Source organism: Epinephelus moara, chromosome 8, assembly GCF_006386435.1.
Source record: "Epinephelus moara isolate mb chromosome 8, YSFRI_EMoa_1.0, whole genome shotgun sequence".
In the NCBI taxonomy this organism is placed as follows: Eukaryota; Metazoa; Chordata; class Actinopteri; order Perciformes; family Serranidae; genus Epinephelus; species Epinephelus moara.
In genome coordinates, this window is record NC_065513.1 from 31,011,332 (window position 1) to 31,031,583 (window position 20,252).

The following is a 20,252-nucleotide window of genomic DNA, read 5'->3' on the forward strand; positions in this document are numbered from 1 at the left end:
TCAGATCAGCCAAAGTATTTAAAAAGGCAACAGCATAGGTCAAGTTAATTTTTATCTGGAAGTTGCTCTAAATTCCCTGCACTACAGTGAAACTCATTATGCAGTATAACATCTTAGTTGTACTTCATTTACAGTTTTATCATCACAACCCCTGCTGGTGTCATTGCCAGCCTCCTCTTAATGTTTATGCTTTTGCCAAGCCTTTTGCCAAACTTCCACCTGTGTCTCATCCATATGGGAACAAGTGTAAATCGGTACAAATAATTAGCAGGTTTTATACAACAGTAGTCTCCATTTGAAATGAAGATATTGAAGATCCCCCATAAGTGCTTATGTGGGCTGAAATGGTTAAGATTAGACAGAAGTCCTGAAAAATGCTATACTTTAAGTATAGTATAGTATAGTATACAAGCTATGCATGTTCAGGTTTTATATTTATATAAATCTGTATTTGTTATATAGTTCTATTTTTGATATATATTTTTATGTCTCCGCGCCGGTGAGCTGTGGCTGGAGGCAGTATGTTTTTGTAAACATGATATGTCAAGAACAACCTGAGGCAATTTCCTCAATTTTGGCACAAATGTCCATTTTGACTCAGTGATGAACTGATTAGAATTTAGTGGTCAAAGGTTAAGGTCACTGTGACCCCATAAAACACGTTACAATAGATAGATACAAACATTCAGGTCACGTGGCTCACGCAAAGCAACAACTGCTCAGATGACTTATCAAGTTGCGAACCCAGGACAGTTTGCACATGCTTTTTCTTTTTGTCTACTGCTTGCATGACTCAGCAAGTAAAGATAAATTCTGTGGTTTACCTTGCAAGTTGTGTGAAGGATCTCCGCCTAAGAGCTTTGTTTTTTTCGGTGTGACTTATGAGTAGGCTACTGGTTGTTCCAATGGCTTCTGCCAACAGAATTTGACATTTACAACCAAAGAACCGGACTCAGGCAAGGCTGCCAGTTTGTGCATCTGTTTGAGAGACAGTGGTGAAGCAATTTAAGTTGTTTGATTGTGGGGTGCAGATTTCCACTAAGCCATCTTTATCACAAAATACCAGATGAACTTGAACAACAGGATGAGACCCGAAAAATTATACAATCGGAAAAAAATACAAACTGCAAAGTTTATAAACCTTGTTTATGTCACTTTTTCAATTTTTAAGTTGACATAGAACTGTGAGCATCTTAGTTCAATGGTGTTCATGTCTTTGGTTTCTGATAATGACTTTAGTTGTTTTTTTATCTCAGACATGTGTTAGGATGTTACATACCTTAACATGTTTCGGCAGAAACTTCCGCCTTCCTCAGAAGTGTCATCTAACACATGTCTGAGATAAAAGAACAATTAAAGTCACTGTGAGCATCTTAGTTACTTAAAATATAAGATGACTAAAAATGGCAACGGTATTTTCAGGTTCGGCAACCAAAAGCTGATGCCTGGTGGCCAGTCTGGCAATCACTTTTAAAAGTTAGTGTTGCGCTCTTGTACAGCTCAAACCAATGATGTTTGGCCAAGTTTCTGTGGGTTTGGAGAAGGCTTTCACATTTGTGAATGCTATATATAAACAACATTTCTATTAAAAAGAAAAAAGAATGAATAAAAGCAACAAAAGTAATCAGCTAACAATAGTGTATCTTAAACTGAAATAATTAATAGCAAATTGTATTGCACCCTTCTTAAAGAATATTCAGCTGAATGTGCTTAACATAGAATCCTAGGGGAAAAAAATCACAGTTAGAGTGATGCACAAAAATAATTAAATTACAAATTTAAAACAAAAAATGCATGAAAACTGAACAACTGCAATGCAATCGACCCTGAAAAAAAAGGCCACATCTTGTCCACAGCATTTAATTTTAATGTGTGGATACATTAAAAGCAGCAACATTCAGCTACAGTATAAAAGTGCTTAATCAATACTAGCCTCATACATTAGTATTTAAAGAATTAAAAAAGCTAAAAGAGTTTTTGTGTCATGCTTTGTTGTGCTGAAAGGATTTGTTATCATCTGTCCGTCACCAGAAAATGAGTCAACAATTGTATTAAAGTAATTTCTCAAGACAGACCTCTAGACTTTTGCAGGATCCAGTTTCTCTTTCGCTGTGGGAACTGAAACTTAATGGTGGACCACGGGCCTAAAGCAAATCCATATTGTTTTGTGTTGTAATGTATTGTACCGTTAAGATGCAAAATGGTACTAGTATTCCATTTCCCTTAGTTGAAATGCCTTTTGTGCTTGTGCCAATGTCCTTGCCTCTCCATTTTTCTCTTACGTCACTTGTGCCAGACTGACTTTCTGTGCACTAGTTAGTGCTCAGAGTATGAAAAATTAATGGTAATAATTAGGGATCCAATTTAAAAGCATTTTACTTCATAAAAAATAAAATAGCAAAGACTATTTTATATTAATTAATTTTAATTTATCTTCTTTTTTATCTAGAAACACCTGTCAGGCCAACTCTGGTCCTCAGGTTGCACTTTATGCAACCCTGGACTAAATAAACAAACAGAAACAATACTTAGTTGCAGCAGCAAGTAGAACACAACCTTAAAACTTAACACATACTCATTAGTTTGTAAATGTCAGTAAATTTATTCTGTCTCAACAACAGCAAACATCTGTCACTGATTCATCCAGCTTCTGATCATCAGTGAAACCTGCAGAGAGTAACCAGCAGATGTCTGGCCATCCTCTGTACATTACTCATGTCTCTGTATTGAAACATTTATATTGAGTTGGCCTGCTGCTCTTTTAACTTCGCTGTTGAGACATACTCTCCTTATCTCCATTCATCTCTGCTTCAAAGACAGGAAGTTGATCAATGTAAACACGTTTTACAATCACCCCTTTGCTCCCCCCAGAGCTGAAATACGAACCCCTCACGTGTACCCTATCTCGTAACATGTCACCTCCAGTCATACACAAACATGCACACACATGTTTACATATTTCTGTGTCTTTACTTTGGTTAGTGTTTTTTTACCTTTTAAATAGTTTCACAGCAGTTGACATGATGGAAACAAAACTTGAAAATCTCAACTGCATGATTTTTTAACACCGTCAAAAATACAGATGCTTCTCTTTCTAATAAACTCATGCAGAGATTCTTTATTAAGCGATGTAGCCACCAGAGCTCAGTCTCTACTGGTGGACCCGTCAGCTGACTGACTGTGACTGCGAGTGGTGGGGATATCGTTACAGAAGTAGAAAACACACCTGGCCAGCAATGACGGAGACAGACGGCAGGGAAAAACAGTGTCGAGCCAGCATATTTTCCCATCTAACTCAGTGAAATAAGGGTTCATTTCAACCAAACCAGAGTTTGTGATTGTTAAAACAGTGGACTAACTAACTAGTCAAACAACAAGAAAAACGAAGACAGTTTTGTTGAGTTTCATTTTGTCTGTTGGGTTTGAATCAAAGGGCAATTAAGCTACTCTTAGGTGAAAGAGAGGTATGTGGTTGTATTTTGTGTTTATTAAAGAAAACAGTTGGTAAAATATTTCCTTTCTTGACATTTTGTAAGCTTATTTATTGGAGTGAAAACTCTAGTAGTAGTATCATAGGTATGCACACAAATAGTGTCATATAACATAAACCCTGGGAAGATCTCAGGAATGTATAATCAGGATGGCAACTTGCAAAAGCTTTGTAATTATAAACTAGATGTGGAAAAATGCAGTAGACACGTGTCAGTAGATATACGTCACGCGGCTGTACTGTTCATTGTGAGGCCATTAAGCTTTAATTCCAAGTAACAATGAGAGAGCATTTTCACATGATCTCCTGGTCTCATTTATACCTTTCAAAGCACACCTGGCTCTATTCTGGTGACCTTGATTATTGTTTTCTCATTTTAGGGATGATTGTGTCAGATAATAATGTCAGAGGTGTTTGTAATTTGACTCCTTTTTTAGATTGGTTGTTTTAGTTTGTGGCTCTAAAAGTAACTAGAGCTTAAATGATTGATTGGACAATTGACAGAAAATGAATAAGCAATTATTCTGATAAGAGGTTAATTGTTTTAGTCATATAACAAGCAGAAAAGCCAAACATTTGCTAGTTCTCATTCTTTAACTGTGATGATTTGCCGGCTCTCTGTGTTTTACATCACTGCAAACTGAATATCTTAAGGTTTGGGACTGTTGGTTAAACAAAACAGGAAATTTGAAGGTGTCATCTCGGGCTGTGAGAAAATGTGGTTAGCATTTTTTCACCTTTTTTTTGACAATGCATAATTGAGAATATAATCAGATAATAAAACCCAAATGCCAAAAAATGTTGGCAAGATGCTATGTAAAATGTAAATAAAAACAGAATGTAATGATTTGCAGATCCTTTTTGAAATTTATTCATTGGAATCAAGTGCAAATACAAGATATTAAATGCTCAAACTGATACATTTTTTGTATATATATTTAGTCTGAGTTTGTACAACCAAGGGCTTCTCCAAGTATTAAATACATTTCACTTAGCATGTTCAATACTTTCTTCCTGTGTCATTCCACTTTACTGCATATCATTTTTAGGGGTTGAAATGTTATGATTTATCAGTGTCTTTTTATTGACTTAATACAAATATTTAGTCTGAATTTCATGTGAATGGCTGCATTGGAAATATTTAAAATGACAAAAATGTTGATGTGTTACATTCTTATTTCCCCCAATGTGCGTCGAAAAGGATTTGCAAATTATTGCATTTTATTTTAATGTATGTTTTACACCAGTGGTCTCCAACTGAACCAGCCGCGGGATCCAGATTTCTCCTTAGTCATTAGTTCAAGGTCTACACAGTTTATTGTATTCCGCATCATACTTGTGTTTTGCCATGTCGTCGAGCTAGTTTGCTGTCTCCGATAAATAGCTGTCCATTAGTCACTCACTCTACAGCAGGAAATGGTACTAGAAAATAAAAGCTCTGTACCAGAAATTCACTGTACGTGACAATAAAGTGTGTTTTTTACAAACTTGACACATTTGTGTCACTTGCGATTCATTTTGAATGGACCTGTGACCAACTTTTGGACCACGACCCACCAGTTGGGAACTACTGTTTTACACAGGGTCCCAACTTTTTTTGGAATCTGCGTCATAAAAAAGCCTCAGTGTTAAGATGCTTTTGTTTCATATTGTGAATTTATTCCTTCAATCCATGACTGACAAGTTGCGTTTTCATTGGACTTATTGCTGAAAGTGGGCAGGAATTCACTACTTTTGTGAGACTGAACAAGTCTGAAAAACAAACAAACAAACATGGGTTTTTCATGACCCCAGTCATATATCCTTCAAGGACACCAGAAACGAAAATTTCACGCTATTTATAGAGAACTCTCAACCATCTGCAGGCTTGATATAGTCCAGGATATTGTCCTGAACTTTAGAGGAACATCTGGAGGGAATGGAGTTCACAGACACACACACACACACACACACACACACACACACACACACACACACACACGTATGCAAACTAGCACACATTTGGCACTAAAGATGAAACCGCCAACACAAACAGCTGGTGTGAAGTCCTCCTCCTCTGCCAGAGTCCCACACAACACGGCACAAGCCTGCACAGGATCCACAGATCAGGTTACCATGGTTATAGATCCAGGCGGTAACTCTGTCCACCAGCCTGCTTATTCTGGGATGAGTTAAAATTACCACCGGTCTGTCTTTGTTCCTCCTCGCACTCGTTTTTCTTGTGCTTTTCTTTTTTCTTCCTTCTTTCACTGATGCTCTATCCTAAACACGCACACACCCTGCTTTATACATAATATGAATAGTTGTTTTATGTTTATGAAACTGCAGATTTCCCCAGTTACATAATCACATCAGCTCAGTTTCAGTTCTCTCTCGCTCCAGTTCACTGCGTCTCTTGTTCTCTCGCTGATGTTTTGTGTGTGTCTGTGTGTGTCTGTGTGTCTGTGTCTGTGTGTCTGTGTGTCTGTTTCCAGTCAACACCAGAAGACAGAAAACACAGGGAGGAGTCAAGCAGTGTGTTTCCGTCTCTTGGGTGACAATGCAAAAGGGTATTGAGAGGATGTCATGCTACAGTAGCATGGCTCCTCTGGTGTTAGCTCATGCTTCATCAGACTTGAAATCACCCAGAGGCTGCTGGGATACTCTCTGTCTCACCCTACATATCACAACTGATCCACAGTAGTGACAGAGAGCCACAGGTTGGGCAGCACTGAGGTCAATTATGTGATCTGTGTCCATGTGTTGTGTGCAGTATTTACTGGTCAGAAAGACTGACTTTGTGATGATTGTTGTCATTGTGTCATTAAAAGATGATTGTGGTTTGATGAAGTTTGGACCATTGTATTTATCTATTATGATAACATTGTACCTGTAAATGTTATCGCTTGGGAACAAAACGGTCAAAAGAAGTCATTGGTCAAGAAGTATGAGCATTCAAACAATGTGACAGGTTGTGAAACTGTTAAATCAGATTATGTAAATGTTATCGCTTGGGAACAAAACGGTCAAAAGAAGTCATTGGTCAAGAAGTATGAGCATTCAAACAATGTGACAGGTTATGAAACTGTTAAATCAGATTATGTAAACCAGTTCATTTGGACATAAATACGAGGAAAGCAAAATGTTGGTAATAATTCCTCAGTGAATTCACAGCCAAACCGATACAGGAAGTGGTACCTGGAATTTGTTTGTGGCACTCAATAGTACTTTTTCAGCACTTTACTCACTCTGTAATAACAAATGTCATTTTTTTGAACAAACTGCAGGGGTGACGTAGTCTTGCTGTCTCCCTCTACTACTCTGCACATGTCAACAAGTTATTCTGCTCTTTCTTTATCATACTGAGAGATAATCTCTCTGTTTGTCTGCTTCTGTGTTTGTGTGAGATTGTCTGCTTGTCTCTCTTTCTCTCTGTTTTAGACGCAGCTGACAGCTATGTGGAATAAGTATGTAGGCCTAATTAAAAAAACACGATCACAAACCATGATGCTACTGGGCTATTTCTAAAATAAAATACAAAAGAAAAAAGACCAGATACCAGAACTATTGCTGTAGGTCACCACTGCAGTAATAGTTTGGCTTGCTGAGAAGCCAACAGACCTCTTCTGTTGGACGTGGAGCTCTGAGGCCAGCTTTGGGGTGCGTCCACCTACTGTGTGTGGCTTTGGGAGCTTCAGTGCCCTCTGTGGAGCTTCATGGCCAGCTGTGGGGGGTTTTGCGGGGCTTCGTCCTGTCTGAACCTGATGTTCTCACTCAGTTGTGCTCTTAGTTAGCGAAATTTGGCACTGGTTGATTTAAAGTGAATTGGTACTTTTCTGTTTATTAAGGAAAACAGACATAATTCGATTGGGAAAAGAACCAATTTCGGCAGCCAACCCTAGTAAATTTGGATGGATGTTTATGAGGTACAGTTTGGTTAGTGACTTTACCTTTATTTTACTTTCCAAACAACTGGGATTAATCAAGCTTCTCCAAAGTTTGTCCCATTACACAATATTGGGAAAATTTATTATAAAATCCAGTTTTAATTTTTTTTCTCCCTGTTTTTTATTTTAGAGTTTATTTGTTAGTTTATTTAGATCCCCATTAGCAAATTTAACTACAGCAACAGCCATTACTCTTCCAGGTCTCTTTTCGGACCTAAAAGAAAGAAAACTTCAAAGGTTGAACTGAAGGACTGATACTAGAGCAATGAAGTTATATGTGACAAAAATAAGCAGAGCATTGTTCTAAGCATTAGAGACAGGAGGGGCACACATGAGTTGGTCAAATTTACAGTGTTTAAGTTTAAATTAAATGTTTAAAAAAGTGTTTAAGCAGCCCTCTTGGCAGAGGAAAAACCTGGCCAGTGATCCTCAGGGGTTTTGAGATTGAGTCCCTGGTTTAAAACATTCAGGATCATCTGACTGCTCGTTTATTTCCTTTTAGCCAATGTTTCTACCCTTCCAGATCTTAATGCTGTTATTTCCTATTAGAAGAATGATGGCCAAAACTACACAAAAATAAAAACCACAATTACATAGCAAAATCATCCTTGTAAAGGAGTTGGTCTTAAGCAGTATTGCCTTCTTTGCACATGCCTTTTTGTCTGCGTGTAAGTTAAAAAATATGGGAACATATATGCGTAATTTAAAGGAAGTACAGGGTTTTGAACAAGAGTTCCTCTTAGAAGTAGAAAGTAGTTCTTAAAACATGTTAATTATTAAAGTGTGACATACTAAAGGCTCGTTTTCAAATGCTAGCATGTCAGTCTGGGGAAGTGGTTTGACTGTGGCATCACAAATAATTATGCAATGCTCATCTATAACTTAACGTTTCCTGTAAAGTTTACCCTGGCTGGGGTCTGTTTTTCTCCCTCCCTTATTATTCCTCTAATTAAATGCACCCTGTACAGGTGGGAGACTTGATTGCAACATAATTCACTCTTGCTGCTTTCCTAAAGCCATATTTCACCTGAGAATCTGACTTACAAGCGACATATCAGTTACACTACACACTAACTTGGTTGTGATTAAATTCTGTCTGTCAAATTAACTTATGTCTCACCTCCCTCCTCCTCCTTATCCTTGACCCCTCTGCCTCTCTCCTCTCTGCCTCTGCCCCCTTCTCTTCTTCTCTCTCCTTTCCTCCTCTTCTGTTCCTTCCTCTTCTTCTTCTACCACCTCCTCTTTGCCCCCTCTCTCTTGCCCCTTCCACACAGATGCTCCCAGCCGCCCAGCTTGACAGGAGTGATGGGATGTGTCAACTAGGTATAACACCTATCCCAACATTTTACACTGCAAGCAGGCAGACTGGCTGGGTGGGCAAGGATATTTGGGATGAAAAAATTAAACTTTGAAAGGGGAATATGATGCAAGGTATGCGTCTGCTTATGTACAGGATTATGTGTAAGTATAGCGTTGAGTGGCACAAAATAGATTTACAGCAAGTAGTTTCAGTTAAACATACCTCATTTTTTTCAGGGCTGAACAGTTTGGGAAATGTTTTTTTCATAGCTAAAAAAGCTGTTTCCTCATATCGACTCTGAACATTGTACATAATTTTCTGTTTCACATGTGTAGCACACAACAGGAGATTGTTTGTATTAGAAGCGTTCTCACCTACAGGTAATACTGTTTTGTTTTGTTTTTTACGATGTGGACTACACCCCAATCACGTAGCCAGTTTGTCTCTTTCTGTTCCATAAGTTTGACGATTTTGGTGCCAGCCCTTACCAACTGAAGTTCCCGAATCTCATTGTCTCTCCAGTTAGACATTTTTGTTGCAGTGTTTGTGTAAATTCACCCTCTTCTTCACCCTTGGATATTTGTTTTATTCCAATTTTCTGTGAGCATCATGATAGAAATGTCATCAACCCACCCACTTGCTCACTGTGAATTCTGTGAACAGTGACCTGCCCTATACACACATGGGCTCAATCAGACAGAGTGCAGGCAGGGTAAAGTCCATTTAATGTCTGATCCAACTGATGCAGACATGTGCTTCCTCACATACAGGTCCACCAAGTAATGTATCGATAATTTTAGGGGCTACAGTCAACAGGGTCAGACTAAACTTTGTTGTTAATGTAATTTATAATTTAAATTACAGCTCTTGGAATTTAAAAATTGCTTTTGATTACTCGTTCACACTTGCTCCATTTTTTCATGCATTTAAGAAACCTATGAGACATCAAGTTGAGGGATTTTTTTAAATATATATTTGGTCATTTGGCTCAGTTTGGGCCAATATACTTACGCATTAGAAGCATAGATTGTAGACACAAGCACTCCACAAGCACTGTAAATGAGCACGAAAAGCAAAGGATGTCACACTCCTACGATCACATCTAGACACACAGATAATGAAACAAGGGTGGCCGACGAATAGAAAAAGGAAGGAAAAATTGAACAAACACGCACATAGTTAATTAGTTGTACTGCTGTTATACGAGAGCTATGTTTTTTTTAACAAGTTGGTTTGGTAACTTGGTTTCTACGTAATGAATGAATTGACCTTTTAAATAATGAATCAGCTTTGCATCAGTGCCCAGGGAAACAGGATCCTTAGTTGACTTCTCACTCATCTACAGGAGTATTTATATAGGGGGTTAGGTCAACGTTTGAAGGCGTCAGTGATCCCTATAACTGTCTGTCTTTTGTGTTGGGACACTATGTCTCAAATGAATCCTGATGATCTAGTACAGTTTCCTTGAGTAGTGCGAAGTAATTTCCAGTCTGACATGATTCATGAACTGGTTTATAAAACCAGTCTTCACAAGAAGATAAAAGACCAAAGCACTGTAGTTTTGAAACGTGAAAACATCCTTTGTGCAGTCCTGACTTCAGTGTCGGGGATGTAACCTGAGATACATGTTGTATATAACAAACCATACCTGAATGTAGTGGGTTAATTTAGCTTTATTTAATCAGATGAATCAAATCTCATTGAGATAAAGATCTGTTTTTATAGAGGTCTCTTTTATAGAGACCTGAGGTCAAAACACATCTATACAACATAACAAGATAATTCAGTCATACTGAGCAGTAGTTGCACACAAACATAGTAGTTAAAATGGGCACAAGGTTTCCGAGCCATTTGGGTTCAGAGAAAACGAGATAAAGGAATGTTTGATTTTCACATAGTTGACATGTTTTATTTTATTGGTTTTGGCAGGTACCTGAGTAACAGCTGTCAACACTAAGATCTTGGCAACTTTTCAATACATTACAGGGAAAGTTTAGCATTTTTTAACCTGGACCCCATTTTCCTATGTTTTTGTCTCTAAGTGACGAAGGGGATCAAGTATTTTTAAAATTGGTCCAGTATTGAGCAAGACTGTTACAGCCAACAGCAGCGAAACAGGCCACAATAGCCACATTTCCACCAAGCAGCACAGTTCAGTTCAGTTCGGTACACTTTTTTCCCGTTTCCACTGTAAGAAGTTGTGGATGGTACCAATGGAACCGTTCCGTACCGTCCCCATTTTTGGTTCCCCCTCTGTTGGGGTACCTAGCACATAGATCTGGTACTAAAAGGTGGAGCTGTGAACACTGCACTCTGTTGATTGGTCAATAGCAGATGGTCAATGGCTGGTTTTTAGGCTCATGTAACCACTGTTCATACCGAGGAGAGTTTTATTAGTAGACTGTAACTATAAAATGAAAGGATGTTTTGTTGCCTCTTGCAGCAGCTGGAGTTGGAGTAAAAAAATAACTTTCACCGGGCCAACTGCTGGCAACTTTTAAGGTGGAACGTTAACTTGTAATGTACTAAATGTATGCTCTGACAACATTAATCATCAGCACACCTTAAGTTTCACTTAAGCAACTTTGACCATTACTTTAGTTTTTATATGACATACACTTTTAGTAATGAGTGGATCTTCAAGCATTTATATGTATTAATTTCGGCCAGGTTATGCAAACTGCATATATTCTAATCCTCACTCAGAGAAAAGATAAGTGTTGTGGAGCGTTGTTCCTGTGGGCTATGGCAACACTAAATCCCTGAGCTTGCCTTAGAAGGACTAAATGCACAAACCCGTTTTTTTTTTTAAATATCCCATGGAGAGAGACTCTCACTGCAGCCTGTTCTATTTTGTTCAGAAAATGTTGCTGTAACTTCGTTCTCTGGACGATAAATGAGTGACAGACTTCCATCTGTGTCACTGGTATGAGGAAATACATTGAATGCTGGATGGAGCAGTGAGTGTCAACAACCCCGCCCACATTTAAGAGTACTGTTTGCGGTGGAAACGTCAGGGACCACTGTAGGTACCATGTCTGAATGGTTACTTTTGGTTCCAAAGGTACCATACCGAAAGTTTTTTGGTGGAAACTGGGAAACACTCACACGTACAATTTATGCCCAATCAAAGTGCTTGTTTTTGCCTCTGACATGCTCAGATTATTATTCTGCGTTTCTAAAAGACATTATGGAAAGCATTCCTCACATAGACTGTTTTGTTGAAAGTAAGGCACTATTTGTTTAACCAGAAAAAGCCCCCAAACTGATATCGCCAAGTCCACCAGACTCATTTAAATAAACCCTAATTTATTTATTATTTTCACATCTAACTGGGTAAATTAAGGGTTCATTTCAGCCAAAACAGATTTGTGTATTGTTAGAACAGTGAATGAACCAAGATGTTTTTTGTGGGTTGTATTTTGTTTTCTGTCAACCTTGAATGAAATCTGTTTTACAATGAATTACTGTATTTAATTTGAGTTTGGTGGGTTTGGCCACAGCAACTTCGGGGCTGTATTTGGAATTATACTCTTCAACATAAAAGTCAGTCATAATTGTCACACAGTTAAAATAATAATCTGAGCATGTCGGTGGCAAAAAGAAGCACTTTTAGGGGAAGTAAACAAGCGAACATGTCCCGATTGTTCACAATGCAGCCTGTTTTGCCGCTGCTGGCAGCATTGGTCTTGCACAATGCCGGAACAATTTAAAAAAATATTATCCCCATTGGTCAACTGGACACAGAAACATGGTACATTAAGGTCTAGGTTAATTAAAAAATACCAGACTAATAGTCACGTGAGTGACAGTTAAAGATAGATTGCATAAAAGGTGTGCCAGTGACAGCCAAATGTCACATATTATACAGAGCGGCATAACTCAAAAGTTGACATGACACAAGGAATTTAAGTTTGTCCCAGTACGTATTGTCTGTCTCTACCTCCTGCTCCTTTTCATCACACGCAACTCTGGTCATTCTGTTCCCCCTCTCTGTAAAACCTGTATCCATGTTTCTCTCTTTGCATAATCTTGCATCATCTTGCCTTTCTATGTGTTTGCCTTCTCTCCTCTTGTGTCTGTCAGACCTGTTGGAGACATAAATCATTATTTCTTAATTACTTGAATTATTTGTTTGATTAGTTTAGGGCTGCAACTAATCATTGTTTTCATTAATATATTAATCTACTGATAATTTTCTTGACCATAAATTAAATTAAGTCTACAAAATGAGAAAAAAAATGGCCATTACAATTTTTAAGGGCCAAGGTGACATATTAAGGTTGTTAGTTTGCCCTGACTAATGAAGATATTCTGTTTTTTACCACATAAGACAAAAAGACAATCAGCAAATCCTCGCAGTTAAGAAGCTAGAAACAGTTTATTGTTGGCAGTTTTGCTTCAGAAAATGACTTACAGGAATAATTGGTATCAAAGTAGTTGATTAGCTGTTTCAGCTCTAGATAATCACCAACACCCAAGTTGCCTGGGCCAAAGCTGATGTCTTAAAAGTGATTACACAATCTGTTTAGTAACCAAAAGACCCACAGCAGCCAAAATAGACCTGAGATGTTTCAAAAGGAAACAGAGAAAGGAAGCAGGGCTTTGCATTTGTAAAGCTATAACTAGCATATTGATTTCTCTTTTAATCTGATAAATGGTTGCAGTTAACATACTTTTGTCATCTGAGATAGACAGGCCCATAAACAACAACCAGAGACCTGAGATAAGTTTCTAACAACAAGAAGTGCGGCCCGGCAACCTCTCAGGCTCTCTGATGTGATGAGACCTTCACAGTGAAGCGTTAGGATATTAGAACCCTCTACGTTATAACTCAAGATATTGATCTCTCTGTCTATCTGTCTCCTTTTTCCCAGCAGATGAGTCAGTCCTGGACGATGTAATCGGACTGAGGGATTCATCTGCAGTGTTCACACCGGAGCGAGACGGAGTAGGGACAGAGAAAGAGGCAAACGACGACGACGTAGACACAAGGATGGGCGTGGGGAAGAATACAACCCCCAAGTCGATGGACAGCAGCAGTGAGGGAGGAAAGTTCGAAGAGGAGAGCAAGCATGGCGCAGATTTCTACCCTATTCCGGTACATAAACATGTTAATGGCCTGGCTATAAAATTATAAAACCAAAACCACAGACCCATCAGGAACATGCATAAGGCAAGCTCACACAGTCAGACAAAGACAGGCTTTGGTCAATATGCACACAACCTAAAAATGTCTGTCCTCTCTCCCCTCTCTGTCTTGGGCCTTACACGCTCAGATTTGGCACTGCTCGTGGAATGTATCTGTGTGAGCGGGCGGCCCGAGAATAAACAAACAAACACAAACTGTATACTTCATGGCCAATTGATGCATGCTGCTGCCACTCAGTCCATCCATTTCCTGTTTATCTTCTTGGCTTAGTTTCATGTAGGTCAAAAGGCAAAATGACAACAGTAGCAATTTATCTGAGATTTATTTATAAAACAAACTTCTGCTGTAATGTAACTTTCTTTTGCATAAATCCAGTGATGGAAATGAACTATGCACTGCACATTTACACAAGTTCTGTACTTAAAGGTAACTTGTGTATTTTTCAACTAGGGCTCTATTGTCCCATGTCTTTGTGTCTAAGTGACTAATGGAGATAAGTTTTTGAAAACTGGTCCAGTATTTAGCAAACCCACCAGACTCCATTTAAATAAACTGTCATTTTATCATCGTAAAACACACCTCATTCAAAAAGGATCTTACTCTTTAACTCAAAGGTCCGTCTTTGTAGGGATCCTTTCCAAAGTGTTGTCCGACACTCAGAATAACAGTCTGACCCTGTCAGTGGCAAAATAAACACTTGAGGGGATGTAAATTGACAGTGCACAAATGTCCCAAGTGTTCACAGTGCAGCCTGTTTCGCTGCTGTCGGCCGCAGCGCTCTCTCTCAAGACTGAGCCAATGTCAAAAATTCTTTCTCCAGTCACTTAGACACAAAAACATGGGAGAATAGAGTTCAGGTTGGGAACTTAAGTAAAGATATGTGTAAAAATAAATAAATAATAAAAAGGTACGTTAAAGCAAAAGTTTGTGTTTGTTTAGGAGTGACAAGCCCGGTAAGTACTATTTTTTGCTCCCTCATGAAATAGGACCATTTTGCATAAATATGAATAATTTTGATATATTAAGTAAACTTGCTTATAAAATCTTTCCATTCATGCTAAAGTAATAAATAATAGTAATTAATATTTTTTTTATATTAGCAATGGCTTGAATGACCATGTAGTGTGTAAGAGGACAATTGTAGTAACAAACCCACAGAGAATCACCACCCTACTCTGCCTGCACTGTCCCTCAGCTCTACAGAGTTTTTTGGTGTCTTTCAGCCCATCATTTTGGTTTTCCAACTTAACTGTTGTGGTTAAGTGTCACCGCTCCCCATAGCTTTGTTTTTTCAGCATTAGGCTCTAATAAACCAGCAGTATGACACCTGCCCACAACAATTCGGCAAACTGACAGTTAGTAACACAGTAAGAGTGTCTGCAGGTCCTTAAAATGTATGTATTTAGTGTATTTATGTATTGTGAGTAATGAGTAATGATGCGAACTTGTATTCATCTAGCATCCAGAAACATAAATCATTGCTAATAGTGCCATATCTGTTGGATGTCTTAATAGGCAACTGTTTGCTATCGCATTCAACACATTAACTTAGTAAGTATCAGTGTTGTGTTTACAGCTTGTTTCCGAAACAATCAAGTGTCCATAAAATCAGTACAGCTATTGCAGGTTTAATTAAAGAATCTAAGCACTGCCTTCACCACAGAATGAAACTAAGATAAAACTTTCCACAGAGCCGTGACAGTGACCATGATGCCTGCTGGCTTCAGATAACCTATGTCCTGTTTGTTAGAACAATCTCAAGGCTTCTCTTGTGTCATTTTCTGGAGCCGTTTAGCAGAACACAAAGGAAGGGAAATATGTTACAAGTCTAAAGTTTCCTTTTGTTGTGTGTTTTGTTTCGCTGTATAACCCTTAGATTTTAGACATTTGTCTCCAACATTTTACAAATTCCTTTTACACACGCAGAGACTCTGCTGTCCAGTGTTTAATCTGGGGGACTCTGCATGTAGACACAGCAGAGTATGTTTACATGAGGAGGTTTTTTCTCAGAAGGGATCACAGGACTGTACAGTAAAAACTGGGCTGTAGAAATCACTCTGTAACCGCACCGTTAAGACAGGCTGCTGGCAGTTGATGGATGAGTCTCTTTGTGTGATGTCTCTCAGACATTGCAGCATTCAAAAGTATATCATCTATAAATGTAGGTTTTAATGCTTTTAATCTTTCTCACAGTTTGTCCCTTTTTACCCCTGGAGAGGATCTCGCGTCCTGCATGTGTGTCAGTGTGTGTATCTGTCTGTCTGCCTGCAGTTAACTTGGCATACTACTGGATCAATCAGCCTCATATATTGTGTGCACATACAAGACCATATGCTCTAGCACCTCTAGTGGTTGCGATGATTCACAAGTGTTGAAAAAGCTTTTTTATTAACTGTATTATACTGTTAGTAACTGCTGACACTTCACTCCTCTTAACCAGCCAGTAGGGGCCCCAGGTTTATTGTTTGTCAGCTCGACTAAAATGAACAAGCCTTACCGTCTGTTACAGGCCACATTTTGGCCTTTGTCGTGGCTCAAAAACTGACATCCAAAGAAAAGCTTGGTCTCATTTTGAACCAGAGCATCTGCAGAATAATTCCATACCCGGCATATTATGATCCACTAAAGTTAGGCATGATATGATGTGATTAAGTCAGTCGTCGTTCTTATCTTCACTGCCACCTTGACTGTAAGGGAGCCAGGAGGGACAATTTCATGCCCACTTTTATAGGCTGGCAGATTTTTTTGATTTGCTAATGTGTTATTTCAACTTTGTTGCGTTGGAGCCCACAGACAAAGTTAATAAAAATACATTAATCCTTGTAATTCTATTGTATCTATATTTCACAACAGTGCCTGTGAAAACTCGGATCTGCTCTGCGCAACACGCTGGATCTCCGTAAAAAATAGAGGAGGGGTGTATATTTGTTGGCTTCTGGGACATGCTGTGCTGTTTGTTTTCGAATTGCAAGAATTGTTTGAAGTGACCGCCATCAGCCTAGGCAGCTGCCTGGTAGAGGACTTTTGTAGTTGTTAATGCCCCTCCCTTTATAAATCAGCATGACACGGATGCTTTCCTTACACTCACAGGAAAAGCACATCCTCATACGTCACATACACATAGTCAGTGGAAGAAATTTGTTTGTACAGTGACATAGGAAAACTGTTTTTATGGCCTGGTTGGCAAATCTGGTTATTTATTTATTTATTTATTTATTAGCTGTTATATGGACTTTACAGACACAAACTTAAACAAAAGTCTGGAACTTGCTCAGCTTACCTGTCTGGATGTGGGTTTGTCAACTGGCTAACGATGTGTCAGAACTGTGAACATTCTCCTCAGTCAGTTGTCCGTGCCAGCCTGCTTTGGTAAACTGTAATTAAGATTTCCCCTTGTATTGCCTTATGAAAGGAGACAGGGAGAAGAGTCTAAATTGTATGTTTGTGTGTCTAGGTGGTGGTGAACGGCGTGGGCGGTGCCAGTGGAGACCAGGATACTGAGAACACGGAGCTGATGGCCATCTACACTAAAGATAATCAAGGAGCAGAAAAGGTAACCAAAAGGAAAAATAGAGAAGTGAAACAGTCCTCACGTGTCTTTATTAGTCATCTACAGTGCAAGTTTACTCCCAAATAAGCCTGTATTTAAGCAGACTGACACTAAGTCACATGGTTCAGAAAGCTTACTCATAATCACTCATAATCACAGTTTCATGGACTTTTCTTTTCCTCCTTCACCTTTCCCCAACATTCTCAACGTTGTAATCCTTCAGATTTCAGTCCTAGTAAATTTATAGCTGGTGGTTACTGTAGTAACAAGAAGTGTGGTTTGATACTACAGCTTACACACACTCGAGCAGCTATTTTATCAGAGATATAACAGAAGAGCAACTGGTGTATCTGTATACCGTGCAAATAAGCAAGCACGTGTTGTTTTATTAAAGAAGTCAGAGTAGTTTTCCACTCGACAGCAGAGCACAGAGCACAACTCTCCATCCATCAGCTCACTGTTGCTGCTCCTTCTTGTGTCATTACTCACAGCAAAATTAAAAACTGATCCACTGTCTTGTTTTTGTAGATGCAGTATTGATGAATGATTTCGGTCAGTGCTAATACTTTGTGTTTCCTGTGGCTGCTTCGCAATAAATATCAATCTGTGTTTTGACAGTTAAATACTTTTAGTGTGAAGAAAGAAATGTCGGAAAAAAATGGCCATTTGCTTATCAGTAACTGAATATAACAGTTTTATACGGCTGTGATGAGAGTCAACAGTAAACAGTGAGGCGATTATCAGTGAGATTAAAAAGAACTTGATTACATGCTGCATCATTGTGAGTCCTTCTTGTTAATTTGCTGCCTTTTTTTTTATTTTATTTTTTATTTGTATATTGTGGGTGTATCAAGGTGTGTGACTGTGTGTACTGTAGTTGTCTCTTGTTTGGTTTTCTTTCTTTCTATATATTTATTAAGTTCAAGAGTATAATAAAAACATCCAAGTTACCAAACTGAAGATCTTAAAGGGATAGTTTGGATCTTTTTTGAAGTGAGCCTGAATGAGGTACTTATCCATATAGTCAGTGTATTAGCCACAGTAAATGGTCAATAATCAGTCGGCACTGCTTTACTTTTTGTGACACAGCCTGTTCTGACAGGAAAGCTGTTAAAGGTTTCAGTTCCTCATCTATGCTCTCGTTAAAGCCACCAGACTCCACTGACAAAAACAGTCATTTTAGCTCACTTAACACAGGAGCTGCTGGTCTACCACTGCCTTGATCAGTTTGTTAGAATGTGTTATTGCGTGACTTTGTTTAATCTGAGGTAACCCTTTTTAAACGCCAGAGTCACACAATATCACAACCAAAATAACTGGTCAAGCCAGCGGTAGACCAGCAGCTCCTGTCTTTAGTGATGTTATATTACTGTTTTTCTTAAAGGAGTCTGGCTATGAAGAGAGTTATATAATTGTTTCTGTTCCCCATTGGAAATCACTGTCTAACAACAAGATACTGCGGTTAAAATATCTTAAATATAGCGTATACTTAAAGTGAGACTGATTTTTGTGAAGTCGGACTTTTTTTTTAGGTGGCTACAATTCGTTTTGCTGCTGCCCCCGTCCACAGCAGTACATTGCTTAGCTTTTGTGTCGGCACTCTTGCTGCTTCACCAAGCTGGAAGTGCACCGACTGACATCTGCTGTATGTAATACACCACCATGGATGAGCACCTCATACAACCCCAATTTAAAAGATTTGAACATCCGTTTAGGAGGACAACAATCTGGGTTAGAATGTAATAAATCAAACAACTAAAAAACATAAAAGTTTGTTTGAAAAAAAAACAACAACAATTAAACAGGAAAAAAGAAATGGTCGTTAAATGGAAATGACTATGTAATATTACCAAGAAAATGAGGTTTGATTTCATGTGAATCTTAAGGATTATAACTTTAATTTTCATAACATTTTTTTTTTCTTTCTTTTTTTTCTGTCTTATTTTGTATCAAATACAAAGTATTTGGCCACAAGAGATGTCTGACTCTTCAAAAAAAAAAAAAAATCAAATCATGATATGATAAGGATTTTCATTTATCTGTGTGCTTCTTTGTGTGTTTAGAGCTCAATGTCTGAGACATTGGACAGCACAGACAGTACAGACGCACGGAGGATGGACATGATCTATACCATAGAAGACACCCCACCCTGGTACCTGTGTGTGTTCTTGGGCTTACAGGTAAATCTACAGACTGAATTGTTTAGTTTCATGGCTGACTTACAGTGAGTATAATCAGTCGTCATTATGTTGTCTTTAAACTGAAAATGTGTCATCAAATGATCTGGAAAACACTCACACTTTATAATCAGAGTGTGTCATGTCCTTTACTGGGGTTGTATTTGTCATCTCAGTGCTATATTTTTCATCCAACTGTCCACAATATTCATCATGCAACTGGATGCCTGACACAAAAATAGGTTTTTGGTCACAGTTGTTGTCATGTTGGTGGTTTAGTTGGTTAATGTCCTCACTGTGTGACCTCAGTGTGTTTGTGTCTGACTCTGGACTATTGTCTTGAAGTCATGACTAAGAAGATCTTTTATATCTGCAAAATCTACGAAAATAAATAAAGGGACTTAGTGAACACACACCCCTAACGAGGCTTCACAGTTCTTCAAATTTGTTATTGTAATATTGGGTAGACAAACACATCTTAAGAAGTATTCTTTATTCTTTTTTCAGGATCCCTGTTAACTGTTACCACAGTAACGACTACTCTTCCTGCGGTCCACACAAAACGCAAAAACAAAACATTAAATTATCACATCATAGACATTTTACATCATTGACAAATTTAGGTAAAACCCAAACAAGAGACAGTAGTAGTTATCT

The 20,252-nt window shown here is 38.4% G+C and overlaps 1 protein-coding gene across 4 annotated transcripts in view; it reads left to right on the forward strand.

Annotated features, from left to right (window-relative positions):
* The window catches only part of slc23a2 (solute carrier family 23 member 2), a 60,538-nt gene that overhangs the window by 11,612 nt on the left and 28,674 nt on the right, over window positions 1-20,252 (forward strand). Inside the window, exons 2-5 of one of the 4 annotated variants that reach the window (XM_050050445.1) lie at window positions 8,691-8,739; window positions 13,594-13,817; window positions 17,323-17,421; window positions 19,482-19,598. In XM_050050445.1, the coding sequence (XP_049906402.1) occupies window positions 8,691-8,739; window positions 13,594-13,817; window positions 17,323-17,421; window positions 19,482-19,598 (489 nt within the window). The remainder of the gene's footprint in view (window positions 1-8,690; window positions 8,740-13,593; window positions 13,818-17,322; window positions 17,422-19,481; window positions 19,599-20,252) is intronic. The other 3 variants (XM_050050446.1, XM_050050447.1, XM_050050448.1) reach the window with 3 other exon arrangements.